Raw genomic sequence first — 18059 nt, forward strand, 5'->3', positions numbered from 1 at the left:
AGCCAGCTTGCGAGTTGCAGTGTGCTACACTTGGGGTGGCCACAGACAAGCTAGACTTTCCACTAAATGCATCAGTCTTAAGAGGAATATGTTTTCATCGATCTCACTTCCCAGGGGACTCTGGGAATTGTAGGTCTGTGGAGGGAACAGGGGTCTCCTAGCCAACTCTCAGCATCCTTAACAAACTACACTTCCCAGGATTCTTTGGGAGAGTCCACAATGCTTTAAAGTGCTGCTTTCAATGTATAGTGCAGATGGTGTCTGCAACAGTATCATGTGATGACACCTAGCTGTTCCTCATCCCTTACCAGCAGTTGCCAATGATGTGGAGCTAGGGCAAGTGAGGGGGGAAAGCAAACATTGTAATGTCAGGATTTGGGTAAGGTCCATGAGACATTACAGAGGAAACAGAATTTCTTAACAAACAGACCTTTTTTTGGTCATAAGATGCCACACATTTAGCACCACTTAGATATTACATGGGACGCGGGTGGCGCTGTGGGTTAAACCACAGAGCCTAGGACTTGCCGATCAGAAGGTTGGCGGATTGAATCCCCGCGACGGGGTGAGCTCCCGTTGCTCAGTCCCTGCTCCTGCCAACCTAGCAGTTCGAAAGCACGTCAAAGTGCAAGTAGATAAATAGGTACCGCTCCGGCAGGAAGGTAAACGACATTTCCATGCACTGCTCTGGTTCGCCAGAAGAGGCTAAATCATGCCGGCCACATGACCCGGAAGCTGTACGCCGGCTTCCTCAGCCAATAAAGCGAGATGAGCGCTGCAACCCCAGAGTCAGTCACGACTGGACCTAATGGTCAGGGGTCCCTTTACCTTTAGATATTACATTGTCAGTACTGAAACCCCTGGTCTGTTTTCTGTGAATAGTAAGATGATATAGCAGTGATATAAATCCAAAGTAATTACAACAGGATGTGATTAAAAAATTGTTTATCAAATTGCTGTTATATCAAGATGGTTTATTAAGATCTTAGCTTATGTTTTCAGTTAAGGCTCGTTATCACCCATAGAAAGGTATTTTGAGTTAGTATTAAAATGTTATTCACTGGTCCCAGGAAATGCAACATTTAAATGTAATTTATTTAATGGGATTTCATAGGTGATTTTTGCCTAGTAGAAATAGCACTGGCCTGGAGCAAAGCCTAGGGCTGAAAACATATTCGTCTAAGCAAAAAGCCATTAGTGTGCCCATCTTAACAACTCATTACTATGTTTATGTTCCAGCTAGTTTTGTGAGCTATAGAAATGTAACGTTAAATGTGTTTTATGTTTTTTTAGATATAAAAAAGAAAACAGAATAAACAAAAATCACACCTTTCTTTTTCTTTTTTTGCTATTAAAAATTATAGGAATCCACAGTTGTACATTATATCATGAAATGATGTATGACCTGAAAAAGGTTATGAGGAATTGATACAAAGTTTATTCAGCCATTGGTAAATGAGCATAGAGGGAAAGGACCATATAAAAGAATTTATCTAAATACAGCAGTTGACAAAGGAGATACAGTGTGCCTGTGTAAGAGAGTTGTATTATTTTATTTAATGATTATTTTTGGAGGCTGTGGGTTGTACACCTCAGCCACAATCAACAAGAACAGGCACTTGTAAGAATTTTTCTTACTCTCACATCTACTAATCAGAAGCAGCCATCACACAACACATGTGTGTGTGTTTGATAGCATGAAATAGTATTTAGAACGTATTAGAAATTAATATACAACAGCAGTATTTGATTGTTGATATGCAGTGGTGTTTTGATTGCAATCCTATGTACCTTGGGAGCAAGCTCCATTTAACATAATGAAACTTGTAAGCAGAGATGCATAGGATTGTGCTGTTCATAGCTGAAGGCATTTGATAGCTCACTTTTTCATATTTAAGGTCAAAGGATTGTGTATTTGAGTATTGATGGCAGCATATCAAAAGCATCTGAACTCTGAGTAAATTGAATTTTCAGAATTTTGTTTTTGCATATTTTTTAAAAAGGTAACTTCCTGTAAACAATTTTAAAGCACAATTAGGGTTGAAAGGATCTGTCAATTTCAGTTATTTCTATTTCTCATTTTTCCAGTCTTGAATTCAGTTCTCTACATTTTTCACCAATTTATGATTTTTTAAACCCTCATAAAAAGAATTTCTCCTGTTACATACCTTTTTATGCAATTTTGACTAGTGTACATATTTTTGCAGGCAAATATTTTCTTATTATAATGCCTTTTGTATGTTTCACTAATATTTTCATTTTTATGCATTTTCTCTTAATATATGCATTTTTGTAAACTTTGATTGGTTGGAGAACTACACTGCAAAGTTCAGATGGGTGCAAATTTCGAAGGACAGCTGTGTTTCAGTGTGCATATTGTTTCACAAAGTGTGAATCAGCTTTAGATGCACAGTGAACTGAATTTCTCCTCCATCCCTAAACATGATAGGGAAGATCTAAGCCACATCCCCTGTGGCGTGTCCCATTATTAGCTCTTTGCCATTTATTTCTTCAATGGTCCAGACCCAAGCCAGTATTAGTGATGGCTTTCAAACAGCCTGTTGTTTGATAATACAAGTCCAAGGCTTTCTATGATGAAACAATAATTTTCTGCTGGTGCATATGCTTTGAAGAAAAACCACCAGCTTAAAAAAAAGTATAGTCTACTCAAAAGCAGCTAAGAATGACACCTATGCAATCTGTCCGCTGTTTCTTGTTCCTCATGCATAGTTTATGAGGGTTTGAATGAAGTGATAACACAAATTATACAAAGTCCTAACCCTGCCCTCGCTGAACCTGGTGGCAATCTCTTGCTGATTTTAATAGGAACAGTTCTGGAATCAAGCTGAGCTCCTGTGAAATAAATTAAAGGCTGTGGGGCAGGTGTCTATTCCATAGAACAACTATCAGCACTCTTGTACTTTAGGAATGACAGTTTTTACTCTCTCCAACTTTGCTCTTTTATTTCATTTCTCTTTTATTATTACAACAAAATCCTCACAATTTACAGTTTTGCAAAACCTAAGTTCCCAAAGAACCGAACTTGGGCCAAATAATGTTAATATAAGATATAACACAATTCTATGTAGGTCTGCTCAGAAGCAAGCCTCACTGAATTCAACAAAGCTTATTCCCAAAACCATATCTATAGGATCGCAGCTATAAAAGTTTACATTCTTCTTTATGAGCTTTGTGTAGTCTCACAATTCCTGCACAGACAAAGCATTTCTGGAATTTTCTAGAAATTCAGTGAGGGAGTTCGTGCTCTTACTTTTCCCTTTGTGTATCCCGAGGAATGGCTTAGAAGCCTTCTTTCTCATCAGCTTGTCTCGAAAGCCCATCTTTTTCTGTATTTTAAATGTAGGTAATAACATTTTTTCTTCAGTATTTTTTACATGAGCCTTAATCAGGGCTTTGTTTCAGCTGGAACTCACTGGAACTCAGTTCTGGCACCTCTGGGTGGGTGTCACCATTGTCATTATAAGAGAACAAGGGTGGCGTTCATGGTGAGTTCCAGTACCTCTTTTTCCCCTAGAAAAATAACACTGAGTCTAATCACTTTTCGATTAGTTTGGGCAAACTGTCAGTCCATCAACATCTCTTGACCTCAGTAGTGCATCTACTTCCAAAGGCTCATTTCTGGCTACAAAGGCCACCAAATGCTTTGAGGCCAAATGAATGTGATTTAGACCACACTTCTTTGAATCCATCAGACTCTGAAACCTCTTAAAAACAAAACAAAACACCAACCCAAGGAACAAGAATAAGAGGTAAAGAAGAAAGAAGGATCATATAACCAGTGGACCATAAATAGCATCTCTGACTAAATCTTCCAAGATCATGCTCATTCTACATTCTGCTCTGAGACCTAAGGCCTTTTCTGTCGCACTCATCCTGGACCACGCTATATAGTGCCAAAACCAACATGAACTTGTGAGGATGTTCTGTTTAACTAAACACTCTGGTTGCTTGCTATCAACCACATCTCTAGTCTTTATGGTCCACTAAGTTACACTACCAATCATTTGGGGACTCCATTTTATACAACCCTCTATTGAGAGGATTTTCCATTCATTCCTACTGTTGCTTCCTTTCCCTTAACTGATTCTGATTCCTAAGTGAATCTTTCTACTTCTTATGCTTTGATCGCTAAGCTTATTCAGGATTCTTTGGTGAGGTTCTATCACCTCTGGATCTCCTCTGTTTATATGTTTGTTAGCAAGCTCAGAGAACTCTAAAAAGACATACCCTTGCAGAAGCCATACTGGTTCTGCTTCAACTTATTATTTTATATATGCTTGGTAATATAGAATAACCAACTACCTTTCCACCAACTTTCCTGGAACATGAAGACTTGCATGCACTAGTGTACTACTTTCTATTTTGATAGCTTCCCCCATATTTGCTTGTTGTAAAATATGAACTTGCCCCTCATTTAACATCTAGTAAAAAGAAGCACAGATAATTGGATGTGATAGGCCAAAAGTTTTCTTTCTTGGCTGCTTGAGCTCTTTTTGGGGGGATATATTTGTTGGATATATCTTCTTCATTAAAAAAGAGAAAAAAATCTCACCCCTTTCACCCTCCTGAAAGCAGGAAGACCTAATGACTTTGAATAGAACATGCTTCACTGTTCACAAATGACAGCTGTAAGATTCATTAAAAACCTACTCCTTGCACTTGATTTATCTCTCTATGTAATGAAGACACTATACACAGATGATATACAGGGGGTCAGGGAGAGACCCATGTCACTGTCTACACAGTTTGTTAGGTTATCAAACTAACTATTTTCTGCAGTTTGTTTTTTTAAAAAAATCTGTATATTACTTCTTGGGCACACGGATTATTTTGGTTTGCTATATTATTACCATCAGACAAGCTCCATTAGACTAGATCAAAGCCTTTTCTAGTAGTACCTTAGCCATACACAATCCTTTGAGGTGGCTTAGACTGAGAGATAGTCAGTTACCAAAGGACACTCAGTTTGTTTCACAGCTGAGCAGGGAATCAGAATTTATTTACATTCAGTACTCCAATCATTATAGCATGATCTGCCTGATTTCCCCCCTCAACCCTCAACCCCCAACGCCAATTCCTTAACATGATTTTATTTTTCCTGGCTACTTATTAACTAATTGGTTAATGGCACAGATACCTCACAATTTTTCAGTGCCTTTCACAGGTGGTTCATCTAGTCACTGGGCAGGCACAGACAGACCTGCCTAACTTAGCAGTAGAACAACATCACTTTGACCAAGTGGCCTTGTTCTAACATGACCACCTACTTCCTTTCCTTGTCTAAGCTTCTTTACCTAGACCTGATCACTCATTGAATCACTGAAGTGTAGAGTTGGAAGGGACCCTATCATCTAGTCCAACCCCCTGCAACGCAGAAATATGCAGCTGTCCCATATGGGGATTCAACCTGCGACCTTGCTGTTATCAGCACCATTGTCTAACTAGCTGAGCTATCCAGTGATTCAAAATGAACCCTGTTATAATTGTCTCTGTTTCATACACAAAATCAGGGAAGTGAAATTTGGTGAGACATTGATAATTTTTCAGTCAGGGATTCCCAGCTTCTGCCACAGAATCACAGTTCTCAGGGGAGAAGGAATTACTGTACTATTTAAGGATTAAACTACATTCTAAGCAAAGTTCAGTGAGTCCTTCCTTTCCATTCCTTCCATTCTTTCCCAAAGCATCCTAGGACAGTTTCCACCTGAGCAGAAGAGTGGATAAGTAGAGGCTGATAAATTGTACCCCCCCCCCAGAGTAAAAAGCAGCTTCGGAAAGGTAATTATTACTTGAAAAAGGAATCAGAGGGCAAAGGCTTAAGCAGCTTCTTTTCCTGTGCCCATTTTTTGCTCAGAGGTAGCTTGCCCTTGGCTGCATAGGACTGAAAAAAAAACCCAAAGAAACATTGCTTTAAACTGAACTATCTAAGTGGTGTACAGTAAAATCAATCTACAAAATACGTTAAAATATTAATCACAAGTCCCAATTACAGCAACATATACAACTTGAGCAATGTTTGAAGAGGTTTTTATGAAAAAACGCAATTAAGCCTTAATCAGAAAACGCTTGAGTAAAGAATAAAGTTTTTTTAGAAGGGCATTGAAATGTATAAAGATTTGGTGCCTGTTATATGTCCATGAGGCTGCATCAGGGAGTAGCCAACTGAAGGCCTGGTGCCATATTACTGCCAACCAGCCTGCTGCTGGGATATCCAATTAAAAAGAGTCTCAGCTGATCATATTGACCAAGCAGGGGTTTTATAAACAGTTTGAGCCCAAAGTCGCTTCCAGACAAACTTGCTTATTGAGTGTTGATCCCGATGTGTTTTGCACAAAGTTTGCAGGGAGGTCAAACAATTGTCATTCGACATTGCATCTTCTTGTCATTTCCCTTATTATGAATGTCTGAATTACCAGGGAATGGGGAAGCAGGTTTGTTTTGCAAGAGTGCCAAATTCACCTTAATTACGCAACCTGCATTTGCCAGCGTGTGACTGAATCCCACTTGCAAAACAGTGACATTCTCAAAGCACTCCCCATTGAATAGATATTGGCTCTGAGGTATCTATAGTGGGGATAAGAAAAGGCTTCGTGTTAATCCACTGTTTTTCGTGGAAAATAAAAGTTCTGAGAAAGACAGAGGCATGACCATGAAGCTGTGAAATACTGGCAGAAGTTGCTGATGGTTACTGTTAGCTCCCCTTCACTGATATTTACTGTTGTCTCTTGGAGCTTGTTCGCCATTTCTTTTTCCTCCCTGCTGGGTTCCATTCCACATGGCAAACCTGACCAGAACAGATGTCCTTTTTGACATTTCCACATATTGCATCCCCAAGAGTGAGTGAGTGAGTGAGTGTATGTGTGTGTGTGTAGCTGTTCAAATAGCAATAGAATCCAAAAGAAAGTCAATTTTCTTTTATCAGCGGGGTTGAAAAAAAGAGTTAAAATGTTAAGCATTTCAAATCAGAATCCTCAGAGGTGCATAACATATTGGATGAAACACCGAATTAATATATGTAATGCAATTTACTACAAGGACCCAACTAGGGCCAGATAAAACACACAACAACACTGATTATATGAAAGCCCATGAAAATTTTGAATAATTGCATATTAAGCCGAATAGACAGGTGGTGATGCTCTTTCACACATGCACAAAAGAAACCAGATTGTGTGATGAGGCCATGTAACAATGAATTAGGATAAACTAATCCTTCAATGGAATGGAGGCAGGGTGGCCCTCGCTACTAAGCATCCAACCAAATGCCTCTTCTGTCAAAGGAACGTTTATGACGATTGCTATGAGGTAGGCAAAAACCCGCAGGATCCAGCCATCTGCCTTAGGCAAAAATTCTTCCCAGTCCTGAAACCAATGACCAACACCTGTCTATAGCAACCATTATACTAAACACCAACCTGTTTAAGACAGAAAAGCACAACTGGAAGTACAATAAGCTTTAGAGGATGAGTGGGGAAGCCCAGGTGAAGACTATGGTGCGGAGAGCCTTTTACGTCCTAGGAGTGGACTGGGTAGGTGAAGTCTTCCCCCTGGCTCACTCCTAAGCCCCATCCCTTGGAATCCCAGCATTGAGAGTGATTGGCTACCAAGTTGTCATCCTTCTTTGCAGCCTCCCATGTGGCCATAAAATAGACAAAGCATTACCCCACCATGCAGGAGGCTCAGGATGCCAGTCGCCCCCCTCCCCCTTCGCTGCTGCGCAAGGCCACAAAAATCCCTTTTCAAAATGTACAAGCTGGCCACCACTACATCTTCTAGTAGCGAATTTCATAGTTTAGCTGCACTCAGCTAAACCAAAGTTTTATTTTAACTGGGCCCCATGCTTAAGCTGTCTCCTCACTAACCATAAGCTGTTGCTAAGAACTAACCTTGGCTGCAGCTTGTGGTTAGTAAGAACTTATTCATCCTTGGTTTAAACACCACACTAAGCCAAATCATGGCTTAACTTAACATGATATCAGTAAGGAACAGGGAGGAGCTAAGTGGCTGCAAGTTCTTCCCCAGGTCACAGCATTAAACAGGGTTTATATTCCAGCTGAGGGGGTTTAGAGCAGCAGCCTTAATTTCAAAATTTGTATAGCCATTTATATCACAAATAGAAAAGATATGTCATATAAAAATTTGAAGAGATGCTAAAGTTTCATACCGTTTTGGGTGGGGAGGGGGCCCTGTCACCAGCAGAATCTACTCAGTACACAAATCTTTTCTAATATATTGAATGCGTATATTTCAGAGACAGGGAAAAAATGTTGTTTTATTGAAGTGAAATATATGTATATGGTCTATCTGTCACATCTTAAGTAATCAGAATGAGCTCTTAGGAGAAATCTGTAATTACTTTGAGCATGGTATTAGTTAGAAGTAAAATGAATAATTTTGCTCCATTTTATTACCTTTGGTATATAGCCATTTGTATCATAAATTCATTGACCTCATCTTAAATGACCAATCCTGTAGGACAGATCTGATTCATTAATTCTTAAGTGACATTATTTCTACTCCAGTAATTTTTACTCCATGTGAAGGGATGGTGTGCTGTATCTGTGGCAGGATATGAAAGAGAGGAGGGAAGAGAGAGAGAGAGCTAGTTATGTGTGACTTTGGAGTGCTGAGTAAAATCAATTGTATAATGACTAGATATTTAGTTCATCAGGGATGTGCTCACAAATTGATTTATTGCAGTTACCCTCAATATCCTTAATTAATTTTACCTAATGATAAAATATACTGAATAGAGGGTGATCAATATGTGAGTGAAGTAGACCAACATTAGCATTTCTTTTAGTGAATTATTAAAAGCAGGGGGGAATTCTGAGAGAATTTGCAAGAAGTATTTCTAACTATTTTTACAGGAGAACATATTTACTCACCACACAGCAATACAGGAACACACTGGGTTATCTAATAGAGAAAACAATAACATGAACATTTTGACCAATCATTTATAAAATAAAATAATTAGAGAAGACCTAAACTTCTGTATTTGCAGTGCAATCATAAAATGCACCTTTGCTCAGAAGTAAGTCCCATTAAGATGGGGAAAAGAAGAAAAAAACATTGATGATAAGTTATGCTAATAAGGGAAGAGGGTTGGGAAGATTGTTTATCTTTTCTTCTTGTTTATTCTATGCTTGTTTATCTTAACAATAAAAAGCTTTCAGAAGAAAAAGTAGCATGCCAGTGTTAATTACTCCCAGATAAATGTGCATAGAATCCAGTGCACATCCAGGAACAAACCCCATTGGACATCATGGGGTGTAGAACTGGGTAACAATATTTAGAATTGAACTGTCTCTGTGTTTGGAGCTACAGCACAGAAATCATTTAACCATGAAATAATGAGGTGTTTTGTGAATGTAGATGTGGGTTGTTGCTTTGCAATCAAACCCCAAAGTAGAGCAGCCTGTAATTACATTTTCTGACCAGGTTTAAGTAAGTCAAGGGAATCCATGGTTCTTAGCACATCAGCGAAACTAACGTTCTGCTTCAGACCTTTTCACGGGCCCAGAATCCTCCCATCCAAGTCCATCAAAACCTCTAAATTAGATTCTTGACTGCCAGGCTTGCACATCCCACTAGGAATACAGTTGGTAGCACCGGGAATGATCCTCACTAGGAAGCAACATGTTATGATGGAGGTAAAGCCATGAAGGGAGTAGAGTATGTGCCAGCCATGCAAACAACATTTGGAAACATATTTGACGACATTCAGCTAAGTTTTACTCAAATTGAAATTAATGGACCTACCTTAGACATGTTCATTAATTTTAAGTAAAATTTAGTTGAATACTACCCTTTGAAGTGAAAATCCTTGACTGATACATCTCTGAGGTTCTACATACCTGGCAAAATGTGTGTGCATTATATATTTGGGTACCTTGTATGCAGATTCAAAATAGGTGCTCCCACATACATGTTCTTGAATGTCAAGAACTGGCAGTCGAAGAGCAGTGTGAAATTTTGCGCAATTTAGTTAAACTCTGGGCCAGGTGACTTCTTTTCTGAAGCTTCACAAGAAGCAGACAAGTTGTCAGCAGGATAAAGCAAATATTTTGAGGGGAAAGGCCTTGAGGATGCATCTCAGAAAGGACCAAACTGTGCAGTGAGAGTGAAACATTAGGTATGATTCAGTCCATAAAGAAATTCCAAATTCTTTGGTTTATTTTAATAGCCCTTTACTGTCCATTCTGGGTACTGTCTTCCTGAGGGAAAAGTTCCAGGTAATCAGTTTAATTTACCACCTGTGTGGAGAGTCAAGGCAAGATTGCTCCATGTCATAGTGATGATGTAAAAACTAGCAGAGTAGTTGCAGCTGCATGGTCTTCCCGTACATATGCCCTCTGGTGCTGGACAAATGGGCCCTGGACCTTGATTGCCTACTTAAAAAACCTGATCTTTGACTTTGGTTCTAGGTCCCCATTCAGAAGAAGGATTGTGCTGCTGCAGCCACATGTGTCTGGATGCAGTTTGGTGGTGAGGTCCATGAATCTAACAGTTGATATTAGGGCGAGGCAAGCTAGCTTTGTTATTGTTGGTCTATACAGTGGTACCTCGGGTTACATATGCTTCAGGTTACAGACTCTGCTAACCCAGAAATAGTACCTGGGGTTAAGAACTTTGCTTCAGGATGAGAACAGAAATCGTGTGGTGGCGGCACGGCAGCAGCGGGAGGCCCCATTAGCTAAAGTGGTGCTTCAGGTTAAGAACAGTTTCAGGTTAAGAACGGACCTCCGGAACGAATTAACCAGAGGTACCACTGTGCCTAAATTCCAAAATATGCCTTCCCCTAATTTTCTTAAATTGTACTTTTAAGGTCAATAGGGTTCTGTTTCGCTTTGTCGTCTCTTAATAAAGCAGTTGCATTCATCTGCTGGTGTGGCTTTTTAGGGAAAGGTAAGCTTTGTCTCTAAATGTGGTACCTGGCTGTTGTGTCATTGCTACTGAGTAACGTGGGCTTAGGTCTGAGAGGCCAAGTGGATCTTTGGTTGTTGTCTGGGTGAATCCTAAGGGCATCCAGAAACAGATCTTAACGTTCCCTGACTCTGATTTGGGGGACTTTCCAGGGATGGTGGCACTAGGGTTGATTTTTCCTGTGCATCATTTGGCTAGGTTGCAGGATTAGGGAATTAGCTCTGGATAGAGAGGAGTCATACTCTCTCCTTTGTTATATGCTAACAGGAGTGAGATAGAGATAAGGAGACCTTGCCAACACATTTCCCATGCATTCAAAAATCCAGTTTTTCATTCCTTCTTTACATAGTGGCAGTGGTGGCATTTGAACCCAGAACACTGAAATGATTGTAGCCCAAATCCAGTGTCTGGATTTAATTTCTAGAGTCTAATTTAAGTATGCTTAAATCCTACTGATTTCAAAAAAATGGCTACTATTATAGGCACACTTACATGGGAGTAAGCCCCACTAAACCCAATAAAAGTTACCGTATTTTTCGCTCTATAACACGCACCCGACCATAACACGCACGTAGTTTTTAGAGGAGGAAAATCCATAGGCATGCCACCCGTAGGCATTCCCTCCATAACACGCACAGACATTTCCCCTTACTTTTTAGGAGGAAAAAAGTGAGTGTTATGGTGCAAAAAATACGGTACTTAGTAAATATGATTACCGTGAGAGTTAAGTAAATGCCTATTGAGATCAGTGTGACTTAACAGGGCTTAATTTTGTTTGCATCATGCCTAGGCTTAAAAAAAGCACTTTTTTTTTTTAAAGTGTCATCACCATTTCAGATAAAGAAAAGCTGAGAGTTAAATGAGATGAGTAATCGAATGCCCAGCATATGTTGTTTTCAATTTGTTTATATGGCCAATGGTTATTAAAATTAAATTACCTATTTAATGCTATCATTTTACAATCATTATCTTAAAACACATACACACGCACAAGTAGTATTCCTAGTCTTGAATAGTGAAGGTGTACGAAGGACATTGCTTTCACGTGGCCATAAACTCAGTACTGTACATTTAATGTATAGTACTAAAGACAGTCTGCAGAATATTATGAGAACTGAATAAACAACAACAAAATCTAAAAGTTTTGTATCTCTGTATAAAATCTGTCCAAAAAAAAAGGCATTGAAAATTCTGACATCTGTTTATCTGTTTATAGCTGTGGAAAGATTACTCATTTTAATTCTTGTTTAAAATGCCATATGACGGGAAAGGCATTTGTGCAAACAAGAGTCATATTTGAATTGTAGATCATGTCTCTGCCATCTGTGAGAGCTGTTAGTGTTGCAAAATTAATGTGTTAATGAAATCACAATAATTTCTCTGAAGAAATGGATTCTGAAACCTAGAATGACTATTTTTTGAACTTTGGTTTCTAGTGGCTTACAACTGGGAAAACCTTTCACAGCTTAATTAGTTCTCAAGCCTTATTTACTTTTTTATAAAAAAGAATTGGCAGTGTTTTCACCACACCAATAGTAGCGCGGAAAATAACTTCTTTTTTTTTTGGTAAGGCTCTAATAATAAAAGGTTTGCCTTAGTTTTTGAAAAGTTGTTAAATAAACTGTTGTCTGCCAAGAAGTTATACAAAAGTGACTAGTGAAGAAGAGTGGGCAAACAGCTTGGAAAATCTTTCCAGCTTGTTGAAATATCACAGCTTCAGAATATTTGAAATCCACCCAGATTTTATTACTATTTCTGCTTCATATTTGGAAGGCAAAGCCAACGATGTATGATGCTTTTGCATTTTGGGTACCATTTACCATTTACATTTAAATAATTTAAAGTGTACTGTATTGTGGGCTTACTACAGATGATTTGCACTCAGTTGTCACAAGTCACTGGCCTCATTTTTCAGAATGTTATTTGCTCTTATTTATGCATATAGTATCTATGTGACCATTACCTAGTGTGAAAGTCATAATCCACACAGAATTAAGGTGCAATGAAATTATTGTGCTTAAGCACTTTTTGGCTAAATCCTATGCACATTTATCTGAAACTAAGCCCCATTAAATACAGTGGGGTTACTTCTGAGTAGACATCTATACTATTGCACTATAATGCTGCACTAGATTTATAGGCAATATTCAAATAATGCTTTATATATTTACTTGGGAAAAGTTCTCACTGTGTTCAGTGGAACTTACTCTCTAGTAAGTGTGTTTAGGATTGGTGCCCTAGACTGTACCAGTGCTTCATATACATTTTTTTTACAATTCATACAACAACTCACAAAATAGGAAACTATTACTATAACCAAATGTGGGGAAGAAGCACCGAGTTTGTTAAAGCCCACTTGGCCTACAATCCTATGCAGAGTTACTATAAAGGAAATCCACCTGAATGTCATGGGGCTTACTCCTGAGTAAACATACATAGGATTGGGCTATTTGTGAGCTCATGGGAGTGATAAGATTTGAACTGAGGATTTCCCAATTGATAGTGCAGTCTCTTACCCACTAGAGTTCACCACCTTTTATGCTTTAGCTGAAACACCCTTAAAATCATGATGCTCTTTCAGAATGTGGACAGCATACAGACACACAAGTATTTTTACAGTACTATGCTTTCATGTTTTAAAGCATCGTGGATGAGAACTGTATCAAGTATTGTAATGGCATTTATACATAATAATTTATTGAGCATGTATATGTAATGATAGGATTTTGGGGTCAAAATATGCAGGTTTCATGAATTATACTTTCCTTTGATAATTCAGATGGAAAGCAGTAACGGAAAGTTAAAAAGAATTTTTTTTAATGCAAATGACAATATAAAGAGGAAATCGCTTTTTTTCTTACCTGTTTTGATTTTGTTACTGTGTTGTAGGTATGTGACTGGTGTAAGCACATAAGACACACAAAAGAGTATCTGGATTTTGGGGACGGGGAAAGAAGGCTTCAGTTCTGCAGTGCAAAATGTCTCAATCAGTACAAAATGGACATTTTCTACAAAGAAACACAGGCCAATCTTCCAGCTGGACTCTGCAGCACATTACATCCTCCAGTCGAAAATAAAGCAGAAGGCACTGGGGTGCAGCTGCTGACTCCAGATTCTTGGAATATACCGCTAGCAGATGCTCGGAGAAAGGCCCCATCCCCAGTGTCTGCAGCTGGCCAAATTCAAGGTCCTGGACCATCAGCATCTACCACTGCCTCTCCGCCTGACACTGCCAACTGCTCTGTCACTAAAATCCCAACGCCTGTTCCCAAATCTATCCCCATCAACGAGAATCCAAATATGCCACCGGTTTCTGTTCAGCCACCTGCTAGCATTGTGCCTCCAATTGGTGTCCCACCTCGAAGCCCTCCCATGGTGATGACAAACCGTGGGCCGGTACCTTTGCCCATATTCATGGAACAGCAAATTATGCAGCAAATCCGCCCACCATTTATTCGAGGGCCACCTCACCATGCCTCAAATCCGAACAGCCCTCTGTCCAATCCAATGATTCCGGGAATTGGTCCACCACCAGGTGGTCCTAGAAATATGGGCCCCACTTCCAGCCCTATGCATAGGCCAATGCTGTCTCCTCATATTCACCCTCCAACAACTCCAACGATGCCTGGAAACCCCCCAGGTTTACTACCCCCTCCACCCCCAGGGGTCCCTTTGCCCAGTCTTCCCTTCCCGCCAGTAAGCATGATGCCAAATGGTCCTATGCCCATGCCACAGATGATGAACTTTGGCTTGCCATCTCTTGCCCCACTGGTGCCACCCCCAACCCTGTTAGTGCCATATCCTGTCATTGTTCCTCTACCAGTTCCTATCCCCATTCCAATCCCTATTCCTCACATCAATGATTCCAAGCCCCCAAACGGCTTCTCCAGTAACGGGGAGAACTTCATTCCAAGTACATCCACTGATGCAACTGGGACAAAGCCAACAAATAACTCTGTGTCCCCTAGAGATTCGAAACAAGGGCCTTCCAAGTCCTCTGACTCATCTCCAAGTTGCTCAGGCCAGTCCTTAAATCAAACACAAGTGCATCAGGAGCACAGTAAAAACGAAGTTGTTGATTTGACTGTGAAACCTAGTAGTCCAGTGAACAACAAGTTTGGTTTTCCTACAGTGCTACAGGGACCACAGGATGGTGTGATAGACTTAACTGTAGGTCACAGGTCTAGACTACACAATGTTATCCATAGGGCTTTACATGCTCAAGTCAAAGTTGAACATGAAGCTAGCAGTGTTGTCAATCTGACTTTTGGTAGCTCAGACAAAAGGAACTGCAATGACTGCAGGAACAATTGCAGCCCTACTGAAGCAAAAACGTTACCTTGCAGTGACCCAGTTCATTGTGGCCCCATCGCGCCGCCATCGGGCACTTCGGAAAATAGTACAGCTGCAGTTTGCAATGTTATTGTGAATGGCACAAAGGGCCCGGAGGTTTCCAAGAACTCAGAGCAGCCCCAGGAGCAGAAAAAGTCTCAGCCTCTGGAGGAATTGCCAGTCAGTGAGCTGGAGTCTGTTAAGGAGAACAACTGTACATCGAACTGCCGACGGGAAGGAGAATCCGGTAAGAAGACTGGGGAAGAGCCCCTGTTTGGGGGAGACAAGCAAGACCCCAACCTGAACAATCCTGCAGATGAGGACCATGCATATGCTTTGCGGATGCTACCCAAGGCAGGCTGTGTCATCCAGCCTGTGCCAAAACCAGTGGAAAAGACTGCAATTGCACCATGCATTATTTCAGCGCCAATTCTCAGCACAGGGCCAGAAGATCTGGAGCCACCACTGAAAAGGAGGTGTCTCCGAATTCGAAATCAGAATAAGTAAAGGTTTGTGTAATCACTACAATCTTCTGTGTGAGTAAAATGAATATCAGTGTTTTCAGGTAGGAGTGAAACACATGGAGGTAGCCATTTGTGAAACTGGGAGAAAGATTGTGGTTTATGAATGCACAAGAAGGTCATTATTTATGTTTTGTCTTTGTCCTGTGACACCTTTGTATCTGTTTGTTTTGCATCCATTAGCTGTATATATTCTGTTATTCTCATGGAATATTCTCTTAGAACTCTGGCAGTGACGACTGTAGCATTGCTTAGATCCTACTAATGGATCTTTTCCTATGCCAACTTTTGAAGCCAGGAAACTGACCAAGTGTATATGGCTAAGCCATCTGGGTAACAGCAATTCAGGATCTCTGTGCTTAACCATCACAATTTACCTTTTGGGGTAACCCATAGCACAACAATTCAACCACTTGTAATTAGCTAAAATGCAAAGGCATTCTCATTTGACCTTCATCATTTTTCAAATGTACAGGTTTTAAGGCACCATAATATTACTTCACATTAAAGGAAAACTCTGATCTCTGTTTAAATGGGGAGACAATTTCATATGTTTCTTACCATTTTGGTTCTTACCGATGCATCCCAGTACAATGGGACCATGTTTATGTCACATTGCTCCATTTACTCCTTGGCCCTTAGTGTACTGATTTCAAATGCATTTTTAATAGTCTTTGGCTGGGGCATTACCAAAACAACAGCTGAGTCTTCTCTTTGAAACGGTGTTATTTTCAAACAAGTAACTCTCTCTTACACCTTTGTATTATTGCTGCAATTGGCATTTAAAGAAATGCTTAATATGCCAGATGTATAATTCAGATTCAGAACAAATTAATGTTCTGCTTTTAAAAGAAATTATTTGTGTTTGAGAAGCAGATGCTTGGATTTCTGACACTTCAAGACAGATTCACTTCAGTATTTAGAGGCTTTTTATATTGAGTCACTTTGAATCTCTTTATAAATAACTGTTCGGGGACCAAACAACTGCAGTCAAGTATTCATTATTTTGCTCATTTTTGTTTGGTTAGAGGCGTGGGAGATGAGTGAATGTCTTCTAAGAAAACATTGCCTGACACACGTACACAAACACACACACCTTTTAATGGCCTTTCCACACAGTTAGGTTTCTGTACAATTACATATTTGATGCAAACATTTGCCTTCTTCCTGCAAACACAGCTTTGTGTAACATCTAGGTCATCACCCTGTTCTCACAATGGCCAACCTATAGGAAGCCTAAAAGCAGGACATATACCTTACAATAACCAGAGCAATGATATTAGCACAAATCAAACCAACACTCGTTTATTTTTTCCTCTTTCTTAGCAAAAAGGATTTGAGACTTTGACATTTAAGTTTTTATACCAGCAGTGACAACTCACCTCAGTCCCAGTATTCCATCCCCATGTAAGTTGTTGGGAAGCAGTTAATCTTTCCCCATCCCACCCCCAGAGGTCGCTGCTACAAGTAACAGCCCTTTTCATAAACTTTAACCTCCCTAAGTGCATGCGCACACACACAAAACTGGATGTCAGTACTGGAATATACCCCACACACTTGCCATACATCGTTCTCTCACAGGCTAATTCCTCCAGCCATATTAGTATGGCAACACCAAACTGCTTTTCAAGTCTGCCATAACTCACATTTTCTCAACCACCTGCAATATGGATATACCAATGGTGGTTTTTATTTGACTTTACAACAGCAGAGTATTTTTTTTAATGGTTACATACTCACAAAAACAATACCATTTTTGCATGAAGTTAAAACCTGAGTCAAACACAAACTCCTGTTTTTGCTACTACCTTTTGCTTGTGGGTGGACAAGCTACTGCCGAGTCACCGCTGCACTAAAACCCTGGATTTTTCAGTTGCTTCTTCTGGGCAACAATCATAGAAAAGGGGGGATTCTAGAACAGACCAGAACACAGCTTTCTTCTTTCAGAATTAAGCAGGCAGTCCATCTCTACTTTTATTTTATTTTTAATCTAGAGAGGAAATTTAGAGTGACATATGCATCAAGAAAGATCCCCCACGGGCTGAAAAGTGAACTAGGAAGTCCACTCTCCATTGTTTATTTTTGGATCTTCCTTGGACTTGTATGACTCTAAATTTCTTCATAGTAGTCATCAATCACAGCTGTGACTTCACCAATTGGCTAAAAATATGGAGAGGAAGGAGCAATCGCTTTGAATGGTGCCTGCACGTTTTGTTTCATGTCTTTTTCACTAAGTGAGCTCAAAACTTTTTTTAA

General features: G+C 39.8%; 1 protein-coding gene across 4 annotated transcripts in view; it reads left to right on the top strand.

Annotated features, from left to right (window-relative positions):
• Window positions 1–18059, top strand: part of SOBP (sine oculis binding protein homolog) — a 142175-nt gene that overhangs the window by 108506 nt on the left and 15610 nt on the right. For all 4 annotated transcript variants that reach the window (XM_083497630.1, XM_083497632.1, XM_083497631.1 and 1 more), the window contains one exon: window positions 13840–15791. In XM_083497630.1, the coding sequence (XP_083353756.1) occupies window positions 13840–15789 (1950 nt within the window). In that variant the 3' untranslated portion in view covers window positions 15790–15791. The remainder of the gene's footprint in view (window positions 1–13839; window positions 15792–18059) is intronic.

Source organism: Podarcis liolepis, assembly GCF_965112155.1.
Source record: "Podarcis liolepis genome assembly, chromosome: 3".
NCBI classification, from domain to species: Eukaryota; Metazoa; Chordata; class Lepidosauria; order Squamata; family Lacertidae; genus Podarcis; species Podarcis liolepis.